This window comes from Polistes fuscatus, unplaced genomic scaffold (assembly GCF_010416935.1).
Source record: "Polistes fuscatus isolate 324 unplaced genomic scaffold, CU_Pfus_HIC Scaffold10, whole genome shotgun sequence".
NCBI lineage: Eukaryota > Metazoa > Arthropoda > Insecta > Hymenoptera > Vespidae > Polistes > Polistes fuscatus.
The window spans coordinates 6,793,873-6,806,588 of record NW_025112998.1 but is presented as its reverse complement, the minus strand read 5'-3'; the positions used below and the strand labels follow the sequence as shown (position 1 = coordinate 6,806,588).

General features: G+C 33.9%; 1 protein-coding gene across 1 annotated transcript in view; it reads right to left on the bottom strand.

Moving 5' to 3' along the window:
* Positions 1–8,259: 8,259 nt before the first annotated feature.
* Positions 8,260–12,716, bottom strand: part of LOC122525703 (tyrosine-protein kinase-like otk) — a 39,328-nt gene continuing 34,871 nt past the window's right edge. Inside the window, exons 4-9 of the mRNA XM_043648626.1 lie at positions 12,244–12,677; positions 11,712–12,008; positions 11,049–11,615; positions 10,607–10,882; positions 10,341–10,526; positions 8,260–10,242 (exon numbers count right to left, since the gene is read on the bottom strand). Coding sequence (XP_043504561.1) covers positions 9,179–10,242; positions 10,341–10,526; positions 10,607–10,882; positions 11,049–11,615; positions 11,712–12,008; positions 12,244–12,677 — 2,824 coding nt within the window. The 3' untranslated portion in view covers positions 8,260–9,178. The remainder of the gene's footprint in view (positions 10,243–10,340; positions 10,527–10,606; positions 10,883–11,048; positions 11,616–11,711; positions 12,009–12,243; positions 12,678–12,716) is intronic.

Here is a 12,716-nt window from a genome sequence, read left to right as displayed (position 1 = left end):
TCTATCATTAAGGAACTAGCAGTTATAATAATAATAATAATAATTAATAATTAATAATTATATTATATAATAATAATTCGGAAAAAAACTTTAGGAATCATAGTTATATAATAAATATATACAAAGTACGCCGAGAGTGTGTTGTACGAAAAAAAATAAAAAAAAACTTGTAACGAGTATGGGCGTTGTAACGAGGTTGAATAATTAGTACCTAAAAAAATTTCGACGAAACGAAAAAGGAGAAGCCAGTAGTGATCGATGATCGTAACGTTCTATATTCTCGGCAATCGGGAAATGCCATTTTCGCGACTCGTCATCCACGATCGTTTCTCTTTTTTCGTTTTTTCCTTTCTTTCTTTACGCGACTCGAACGTTTTAATGAAAAATAATAGAAATAAATCGAATGAAACTTATTCGATCGGGTCGAAACACGTTGGAGAAGCGCTTACGATTACTTCTCTTTGAGGTAAGCTCGTAATAGCCATTGTTAATGCGATTAAACGTGCGTCTTGTTTCCTTTTTCTCTGAGAAGGCGAGAGAGATGAAATGTTTCGAGGCGGACTTTCTAAATGATTATAAGAAAAAAAAAAGAAAAAAAAAAAAGTAAAATAAAATAAACCCGGCACGTAGTTTGGGTTCTCGTTACATTGTAAAATGGGTAAGTAAGAATAATTAATGATACTAATAATAATAATAATAATAATAACAATACTAATGATAATGGTAATAATAATATTAATAATGGTATTATTACATAACGATAATGATAATGATAATAATAGTAATCATAATTAATGATTAATAAAATAATAATAATTATAACAATAACGATAACGATAATGACATATATAGGGATAAGAGAAGATTTATAAAGAAAAAAAAAAAAAGAAGAAAATTACAACACAACTAATACCATTTATCAACGATAAAGTTAATGAAAATATAGAACACGTATTTTGCTTCTTCCTAATACAGTGCCGTTTACGCTATTTTTTACTGTAATTAGAATTCGGCTGTACCGTATAAAAAATATGAAAAAGACAAGATGGCGGGGATGGTGGGGTGGAAAAAGAAGGAAAAAAGAAAGACAGAAAGAAAAAAAGAAAGAAAGAAAGAAAGAAAAGCAGCCCGGCGCCATGACGCGTTCTACGTCGCGTTGGAAAGGGGGGAAAAGAAATAAAATAAAAATAAAAATGAAGAGATACATATAAAATACATATTCTCGCTCGGCCACACGTATTATGCTAACTAACATGTCTCTCTTTTTGATAACCGATAAGACGCCCAAGCGTGTGCGATCCCGCGATAATGAATTTCTTACGAGGAAGATGATGGATGGATCATCATCGTCATCATCATTCGTTGATTAGAGTAGGAGAACGTGCTCCACGTGTACACGTTGTGTGTGTATGTGCATGAGTGTGTATATAAAATAGTGTCGATTGTGTCGTCATTGTTGTCAAATTCGAATTGAACAAAATATGTCGACTCCTCCTCAGCTTCGCTTCTGTCCGATGTCCTCTATTCGAACGGCTATCATCATCTTGCTTTTTTCCCCCTGCTTTTTTTATTTCATCGAAGAAGTATAAAGGAAAAAAAAAATGGAAAAAAAATAAACAAGAAAATTAACACTCATTATTTGTGTACTACTACATGTGTATCAGCTACAGGATATACTTAAGGGAAAATAAAAAAATACCTAAATAAAAATAATAATAATAATAAAAAAAAAATAATAATAAATAAATAAATAATTAACATAGAAGATAACGTGACGATATGATAACGACGACGAAGACATGACGATGCTGCTGTGTGAAAAACGTGTGTATTGTACTTTACGTGTATATACGCGTACGCGTGTGTGCGTGCGTATGAACAGAATGAAATTGAAAAAACGTAAGGGAGAAGTGTCTGCGTGTGTTGCGTGATAGTGGTGTGTGTGTGTGTGTGTATGTGTGTACGAGGAGAGCAGGTGTGTTTGCGCGGAGATGCGATTGGGCGTTTCACGGTGTGTTGGATTGTTATTATTGTAAGGGGAGAACGGTCATGCGACTCGCCGTAATTTGTATGATAAATTACATGAGAGAAGAAATTTAAAAAAGTGTAGACGAGAGAGAAAGAAAGAGAGAAAGTGAGAAAGAGAGAGAGAGAGAGTGAGTGAACGTCACGAAGGAGGAACGTTTTTCTTCGTTCGTGAAAAACGCGATCCTAGTATTTAGTATCACGTTCAAAGGATATACATACGTATAAATAGACGAGAGCACACACGTATACACGTATATATCGATGAGGATGATGTGAGAAATAATAGGCGTGAGTATAACACAAACAAACAAACAAACAAACAAACAAAGAAAAAAAAAGAATAAAAAAATAAGAAAACGAGGATAATTAAAATATAAAAAAGTAAAAAAACTGAAGAACGATATGTAGTTGATACAAGTAGGCTGATGGTAGAGACACGGCACGTTTAATATTTAAAACGAACCGATTAAATGAAAAAGAAAAAAAAATTACCTTAACGATTAATTAAAAGAAGTAAAGTAAATAATAATAAAAAAAAAAAAAATATCATAACGCGAAAAAAAGGTACAGTAGTAGTGGTTTACTATTGGCTGATACGTAGTGTGAATGCAGATATAGGAAAAGCATGCTGGCGAGGAGAGCTTCTCTTAAATGGATTTTAACGAGTGCGATGATTATGTGAAAGAGAGATGATACCGTTTATGCTCGTGGTAACTCGCTTCTCAATCGTACGTACATTTTTTCTAGTACGGGTTTCTAAATTTCGGGGAAAAATAAAAAGAAAGGATCGTCCGATCCCAGGATATATTCCCGCCCCCCCCCCTCTTCGCGTCGTCAAATAAATAATCACCGTTTCTACAATTTTTCTTCGATGTTGATTTGTCGTTCTCATATACGCTGCCAACGACGAATCATATTCCCGTATTCGTCGACAACGTTACCGATATATCTTTGATTTGATCATTTTTCTCAAATTGTGGAACCGATCGAAAGGACGACGGTTGACGTTTTATAATATCGACAAAAAAATGGCGTTGATGAAATATGTAAAAAATATAAATGACGACGATTGGAAGGGAGAATAGAGAGAAAGATATAGTGCGAAAAAGGGAAATGTGTATGCGGACGAATGAGAACGAGAGAACATTGAAAGAAAGAGGGTGAATGAATGTATGGGGTGCGCGAGAGAGAGAAAAAGAAAGAGAGAATGAGAGAGTGAGAGAGAGACGAATGAGTGAAATGAAGCGATCGTTGATTCGGAAAGTCACTTAGCCAGCAGACTGCTGTTCATAGTGCCCTGTTATAGTGGGTTCTCTAGGCAGAGTGGCAGAGACTCGTTAATAGACGCGACAAGGTGAACAAAAAAAAGAAAATTGATTGACGAACGTATGTCATTAGGAATCGTTGTCGACGGAAAAGAAAAGAAATCGAAAGAAAGGGAAGGATATAAATGAAGCACGTTGCCATTTTGAAAATGAACCGAAGACAGAAAGTATCCGATGTGTAAGACGCCTACGATGCTTCGGAACTCGTCTTAGGGACGCAACTTTCGAATAAGCAACTTGACAATTTGAAGATTTCTAATGACGGATATAATTGAAAATTGATGGTAGATGTTATCGAGAAATTTGGGGTCGATTGACGATGCTACTCCGCCCTCTGCCCACGGGACCCTAATCTATTTTTCAGAATACGCTATTGTAATTATATTACTATATGATAACATTTAAAAAACTAAAAGCATACAAAATACTTTGTACTATTGTTTATTATTATTATTATTATTAATACGAATTCCGACTATTATATTATTTAGAATGTTAATAATCTATATTTAAACGATAATTATTATCGCATTAATACAATTACCAATTATATTTAGTACTATTAGAGAGTGAGGCTGCATATTATATTAATGAATTAAGTATACTAAGTAATATGGATTAAATATAATTCTCAATTAGAATTTATATAAATATATATATATATAGATATATTTATATTTATATATATTTATATATATATGTATATATATATATATATATAAATATATAAATATTATCTACGGACATACTCTTTGCGTCGATGCGTTGATGATAACTTTTTATATATATATATATATATATATATATATATACATACACATATATATATACATATATATATCTAGCAGTTGATTTTAGAGATATCGGATCACTGTACGACTGCCTCTGACTCGATTCTTTTCTGGGCGCTACTTAGTCGGCGTATATTTTCCTTTTATATATATATATATATATCTATATATATATATTCTTTCACCCCCTATTGTTTTTCTTACTCTTAACTTTACTTTCACCCGATTTTACATTAAAACGACTACGTTATTTTATATATCGTAATAGGTTTAGACTGTACCATGAAATTACGTAAAAATAAATTTGATTAGGTAATATACAAACCTATTTTTTTTCTTACCCATTTTTCTTCTTCCCCTGCGTCGCTCTAATCCTTAATATGCAGGATGTATATCAAAGAAATGGATAATTCAACGTGTAAAAATAAGCCGAAGAAATGATTTGATATTTTTTCGTTTGAGCCTCATTTTCAAGAAAATCGTATTTCTCCATTATTCGTAATTTAATTAAATTCATTTTGCTAACGAGAGATTCACGATTATAATAAAAGGAATCATCAGACACGTATTATTAATAATAATGAACAATAGTAGTGCAAGCTAATTTTTATGGTTCGAATATTCTAAATTTTATAATATATTAATAATCGCAAAGATCTATTCTAAAAAATAAATTAATTTTCTGAGAGCAGAGAAGAGTGCAAGAAATATTATAATTTCACAAGTTAGTTATTATAACGTCACGATCACAGCTCGTCTAATTTTAAGTCAACGAAATAGAATAAATCGAGCTGTAGAAAATACAGTATAAACATTACAGAGAAAAATGAACACGAAAAAGCGTAAAGAACAACAACAAAATGTATTTATAATTTATAGTTCGGTGTAGAATAATTTCAGAGAATTTTTCAACGCAGAATTTTTCTCGAAAACTAAGTCAAGATTGTGAAAATAAACAATTAGAAATATTACAATAAAAAAAAAAAAAAACGTAAATGAATGAGGGGTCATAATACATGCATATATATGTATATAATATATATATATATATATATAAATATATAATATATATATACCTTTCGTTTCTCCTTCTTTATTTTATTTAATCGTAGCACATATTATTCCAAAAATTTGAGAGTACGACGTAGATAAAAAAGTACAAATATTTACAAAATACTGTAAAAAAGAAATAGATTCCGAGCGCCTAAGGATATGAAAGGTTTGTGTATAAATCGCCGATTCGCTGTTATCTTTTTTTCTTTCGTGTTTTTGTTTTCTTTTTTTTTTTTTTTTTCCTTTTTTTCTTACTTTTTCCTTATTTTTCTTTTTTTTACTCGCCACGTCACCGTACATGACTAGATATTAGGATTAGGCATAGACAGGTCGCTTTATCTTGCTAAGACGATGCGACGATAGGTGATCATCTTTTCGTAAAACAGCTTTCTAAAAAATGATATGAACGTACGGCTTTGCTTTTGTAAATTCTTTCCTTTTCTTTTTTTTTTTCTTATTCTTTCACACGACCTTGAAGTATACTGGGACAGTGGAGGGGGTGGGTGGGTAGAATAGGGATTAGAGATCGTTGCAAGGTATGTTCCTAACATGCACTTATAATACATATAAGAATACTTCTTAGTGTTTAAATATCGTATAAAAACATCTAGGAAGCATCTCAGAAATTGTCGACTGGAACGATCTCAAAAATTTCCTTCGGTTTTAATAATTAGTTTTCTTTTTCCCTTTTTTTTCTTTTTTTTTCTCTTTTCTTTCTTTTTTTCTTTTTTACCACAAGTATATGATATTGAATTATCTCAAATTATAACGGATTATCGTGAAAATCATTTTCACGATCTCTTCGCGAAACATTTCAAATGAAAACGGAAGCGAGTTTAAGGAAGAATTCTGTTCGTTTTTCTTTTTTTCTTTTTTTTTTTTTTTTTCATGGTCGACGAAAGTGCATTTTCGTATTTTCTCTGTGTTTTCCCTTATATTTTTCCATTCAATGTGTGTGTATTTCTTATTCTTCTTATATTCTTGTCTAGAAATTTCGCGAACGCTCACACTTATCGTTACATGATTATGACACTTTAATATCGCATTAGATACCATTGGCAGTGTTTGATACCTTGATAATTTGTATGCCTATATGCGGTAGAATAGTATGTGAGTATGTATGCATGTATGATACATTATGCGTTTACACGTATACAGAGTCGTCCAATGAAGAAAAGGACAAAGCTAAAGGTATTTTTCTTTCCCTATCGAATTTATCCGAATCTTATCACATCTTATCTTTTTATCTTTTTTTTTTTTCATTCGTTCAATATTTTTATTCGAAATTTGGAAAATCAATCGGGGTTCGATAATATCCGAAAATTTATGCGAATCTTTACGAATTGTTTTCCAATGATTCGTATAAAAAGATAAGATATTTAAACGATCGATCGAATTTTTTCTTTAACGACACGTGCATGCTTCGTGCTCAGTTAAAAAACAAAAAAAAGAAAACAAAAAATAAAAAGCTTAATTGTTTACAATGTGCTTTCATTTTGTATAAATTATATACGCAATTAGATTTGTCTCTTTTCAATCGATCATAACTCGCATAAATACCGATAGCAAGTATAATTGGAATACTTAGGCATAGATACGTAATAAAATACGTACACGATTACTATCATCATTTATCATTAAATTATTTTAACTCTTTACGACTTTAAACAACAAAAGTTTTCGCTTTTTTGTATTCTTTTTCTGTATGCCTTACGAAAAACTTAAACGATAAGGTTTACAATAATATCGTTGATACGTTTAAATCAATTATACGTAATTATTGAAAAGTCTGTTTCATCGTTGTAGTATACTTGAGAAAACAAAATTCTAATCAACATGATCATCTCTATCGTCCTAAACTTAAATTAATTATTTCGTTGTTAATATGTTGTACGGTTGGGACCATACTATTTTCAAATATTTTCCTTCTTATTTAACGGTAAAAGATCTCACATAATTTGCGCTGGAAATCATTTTAAAATCTATCTACAAATATTACAAAGTAAAAAATAAAATAAAATAAAATAAAATTATATGTATATATATATGTATATGTATATATATTATAAAAATTATCGTTATCGCGTACGATGCAAAAAAAAAAATAGTGAAAATTTATAACAATTCATTGAACAATGAAAAAAAAAACAAAAAAATAAAAATAAAAAGAAACGTTAAAAGAATCCAACTTACACAGTCGGTATATACAAGTCTGTCTCTCATTTTTGTTCTCTTTCATTCATTTTGTTTTTCAACAACGACGTACGAATGGCGAAAATTGTTGCGATATATAAAAGTAAAAAAAGAATAAAAATCAAATTATGATGCGTAGACAAGATCGCGTTCGTCGTTATAATAATTGCAATAACATAATAGCGATACTTTCTTAATTATTCGTGACCATTCTTCTTCTTGCTTTCTCTTAAAAAATGATTTCGATGAAAAACGTTCGCGTCGTTACTTTTCTTCGATTTTCCTATCGAGTTACTTATCTTAAGAGTATTCGATGTAGTGACCATACCTATTATTATTATTATTATTATTATTATTATTATTATTATTATTATTATTATTATTATTATTATTATTATAATTATTACATATTGATATTGAATACTAAGTATTGCATTTAAGTGTATAATATCGTTTACGTGTATTGGATTCGTATGGATGATTATCGTTATTATTATTGTTATTATTATTATTATTATTATTATTATTATTATTATTATTATTTTTGTTAATTATTATATTAATAATATTAATATTAATATTATTTAACCTGGACACGGTAGCATTCATTGGAGCGGACATCCTAATTAGAAATAAATATCATTACCCTTATCTAATGGACGCGACAAAAACACCGTAATACGAATAATGATTGCGAAGAGTTTAATCAGCGACGCTCGCAATCACGCAAAACGTGCCGCCTCGATTACGCGATTCCGATGGCTAATGCATCATCGCCGCCAGGTGTAAAATAATTCCTCCTTCATAACGGCCGACCATCGAATAGATTTTCTTTCTTTCTTTCTTTCTTTTTTTTCTTTTTCTTTTCATTTTCATACTTTATACTCGTTATCTAAAATATGTCACCACGTGTATACAGAATGTTATTATGGAAGTGAGAGATGAATAATTCCTTAGATTCTAAAGCTGATTTCTTAATGAAAAATAATCATCGAAATATTCCCTCGTGAACGTTCATAAAATCATTTTTTTGGGGTTTTATTTTTTTTATTATGAAAGTGCTTTAAGAACCAATCGAATATTTTTTTTTTTTTATTATCATCTCGAACTTCCTGTATATCGAAAGGATGCTCGAATGAGATGTTATCTTCGTATCATAGTGGAGGACGTATCGCTTTTAATACGACGATACCTTTTCGACGAGTAATCAGCGAGTAAGCGTTTCCATTTACACAAAGGCCTGATGATTCTATATACTTCAACATGCTAAGATATATGATCGATATCAAGCGTTGCGCGAGGCCTATTAATTATTTAATAACGACAGTCATGATTTTCGCGATGAAGCCTATCGATCTTTGTTCAACGTACGACAGCCAGTACGACGATGTGAAACCAGTAATAAAAAATGTATATTAAAAATTTCGAGCTTAAGTACACTCTACCATATCTCTAAAGTTTCCGTGTAAAGTAATCTTTATATCAAAATAACGATATAAACGTTAAGTTATATACACTCGACGAGAAAGAACATTTAAGATCTTGCAATCTTGGACGATTTGGTTATTTTTTTTTTTTGTTCGTTTTGTTTTTTCTATTATATTATTTCCTGTTTTCACATCGAAGCAACCATAACGTTCGATCACGTCGTTTGCGCCTACACCAGCCTTACACAATTATTATCCCTATCGCAGTATTCAGTTAATTTGGAGGCTCGTATGTTACTTGTATTTTGTTTTGTTTTTTTCTTTTCTTTTCTTTTCTTTCACGACGACAACGACAAATAACTTAGAGACAACTATCGACGACGATTTCACCTATTTTCGAGACAACCTCGTCGAAGGTTGGCCTCTCTCTCGGATCGTTCGCCCAACACTGCACCTGAAGTTCCTGTAAAGTCGGTGGGGCAGCTTTGTGAGGCTTCCACGTTAGCGTTTGAGACTTCAACTGAGCCAGCACGGATTCGTCGTTCATCTTGTTGAAAGGTAACTCGCCCTGATGGAACATCTCCCATACGAGACAAGAGAAAGAGTAGACGTCACTTTTGGTCGAATACTCGTCCTCGTAGACGGCTTCGTAAGGAAGCCATCTCAGAGGGATGACGTGATTCCGATGTTTCGTATACTCTTGATGATAAGGTTCCTTGCTCATGCAAGGAAGAGAGATCTTGATGGTCAGATTACTGGCGATCAAACAATTACGAGCAGCTATGTCCTTGTGGACCAATCGATTGTCAGCGAGGTGTTTCAAACCTCTGGCAGCCTGATTGGACAAGGACAATATCTGTGCTACCGACAGCTGCGGGGCACGAGGTTGCTTCGTCTCGTGCGATGGACTACTATTGTTGTCCTTTCTCGAAGCGATCAAAAATTGTTTGAGATCTCCCCAATCCGTATATTCTAAAATCATATAATCAGGTTCCTCTTCCCGGCACAATCCAATCAATTTAACAACATTCTCGTGATTGAGCTTGTGCAATAGATCCAAGTGTCGTTTGAATTCCTGTAAAGCTATCTCGTCCTTCGTATTAGTCAAACTTTTCACCATCACGAGACTTTCCTTATCCCCGTCCAATTGATACTTGGTCGCATAAATCTCACCGAACTCACCTCGACCCAACGGCTTAAGTTCCTTCAAATTGGTTCGCGATACCGCTATCTTGTCGTAATTCGACTTTGATCTCTTCGATTGATTGCTACTTTGACTCTGCGCCGTGTCAGCTCCGTCGCTCTTGTTTTGAGAATCGCGATTTTCTTTCTTCTTGCTCGTAGAATTAGCTTTGTGGGTGGTGGTGGTGGTGGTCTCCTTCAATTCCGTTTGTTCCTCCTGAACTTCGCCGTTCTCTAATTTTTCTATTCGAAGAAAATTTCAAAGGAAATACAAATTTGATGATATGTTTGTTCGTTCCAAATATAGGATTATATTCGATTAGTATGTTTCAAATATGTACCTTCGGCTTGTTCTTGAAGATACTGTTGCTTCCTCCTGCGACGCCGATAACGGCAGTACAACATTAGACCAACAACGAGGACCATGTAAGCTGCTGCAGCGCTAAGCGTGATAGTCACGGTCTTTGTCATCATCGAGCCATCGTCGCCAGCTTCCAAATCCAAATCCGACCTATAACTGTCGCCAGCTGAGAAAGCCAAGAAAAAGAATAGATTACTTTGAGCGGAAAGAAAAAGAAAGATCAAGAAAGATCAAGAAAGACCATACCTTTCACATTTAACTGAACTTCTTCTCTCTTCAAACCACCACTATTCCCAGCCGTGCAACCGTATTTTCCTTCATCGCCAAGATAGACTTCCTTGATGTAAAGACTTCCATTAGGAAGAACTTCGAAACGGGGATTGTCCAAATTATTCATACGGGAGTCTTTGTCCCATTGTATGGTAGGTTTAGGATCGCCTTCGGCGGCACAATGCAACATTACTGGGTAGCCTTCTATCGCTTCGGTGGGATTTTGCGGTTGAATCGTGAACTTGGGTGCAACTGTAACGAGTATTGCATATGAAAAATAATCTTCAAAGAAATCAATCTCCAATATAGTTTCTATGATAACTCGAACGATTCTTAACCAAAGCAAATAACAAGAAAGAACAAAGTTGAATATTGCTTTAATAGAAAGTAGAAAAGTTTCTTTCAAATTTCTACTCACTCACTACATCGATGTTAATCGTATGATTGATCGATCCTTGCATATTACTAGCTATGCAAGTATAACGACCTTTGTCTTCTTCCAAAACGCCATTAAAATGAAGCGTCCCGTTGATATCCTGCACATGTTTTGGAAAATCTTCCCCGTTACCTTCTTTAATCCACTTAACCGTAGGATTAGTAGCACCTTGAGCTTTGCAAGAAACTTTAGCCGTCGATCCAAGTTCTAGACGTTTGTTTACGGGCGGTGGGGAAAATTTAAGCTTTTCCTCGATGGTTAAGGTAGCAGGATCGGAGAAAATCGGTATGAAGCCTTTAGTTTCGATCTCGCAAGCGTAGATACCTTTATCCGATAGGTCAACGCTTTTGAAGTGTAAGGTGACGTTACCGTGATGATCGGTCACCCGATGTCTCGTTGGTCCACCGGTTTCTTTTAAGGGTTCGCCATCTTTGAACCATCGAACGTGCGTAACGGGTGCTTCCATGCCGGAATAGGAACAAGTCATTGTAACTGGTTCACTTTCCATCACGCTTAAAGATTCCGGCGAACTCAACAATGTTGGTCGAGCTAACGGGAATATAATTTCCATTAATTATTATCAAATTAATTCAATCAATTAGGCTAATTTGAAACGATCGGTAAAATGTTCAATGTCAAACTCACTTGATATGACCACTTGTACGGACATGTCCGTCTCACCAGCCAGATTCTCAGCCACGCAAGTATAATTTCCGTCGTCCTCGTTTATTTGAGCTTTCGCAATAATGAGGGTATTGTCCTGGACGCGAATGGGACCTGTGTCGCTTATAATATGTCCCTTGGGATCTCTCCAATAAACCTTAGGAGTCGGCACACCACAGGGTTGCAAACAGCTTACTTGTAATTCCTGATCTTCGCCGACTATAGCCACTTGATTCGGTAAAGTGGGTTCGAATGATGCCGCGGAGAGATTATTCAGAGCTAAAAGAGATATGAATGAATGGATAGATTGACAAATGCCGAATTTTTATCGTCGAGATTAGAAGCTTATTATGATTCATTTAAATGGATCTTCGTGGTAGTATATATTCGATCTATTAGAAAATTATGATCCATTTAACAACACCCACGTATTATACTAGTAGCACAAAATGTGCGATCACAAATTCTACGGATAATCGCAATGAAATAAACGAAGAAATAACGAACATCTTACAAGCAATTTTTAATTCGACCGTGTAGGTTTGCGTGGTGTCACCCCTTTGCCCATGACAGGAATAAAAGCCATTATCCCGGAGTTCAGCGACGCGTATCTGAAGGGTGCCATTTTCGTAAACGGTCTTTTCTTCGTCCGATTCTACCGGTCCCATATTATTAAAAAACCACTGGACAACGTCAGCATCCTCGAAGAAACAATCAAAAACCGCTGGCTCGCCACGTTTTACAATCAAATTCCTTGGGACAAGTTTGATCGTAGCCGTCTCGTTTCCGGTAACCACCAGAGGGTAACTATCGCTAATGGGGGATGAACCAGCTTCGTTTTGCGCAACGCAAGTGTACATTCCGCTGTCTTCTGGCATTACGCGATGTATGTGCAATCTCTTTTTCTTTATTTCGAGCCGATCGCTTTTCGTTAAGCTGACTTTGTTCCTAAACAAATTAATATACATACATATATTTTTCTAAATA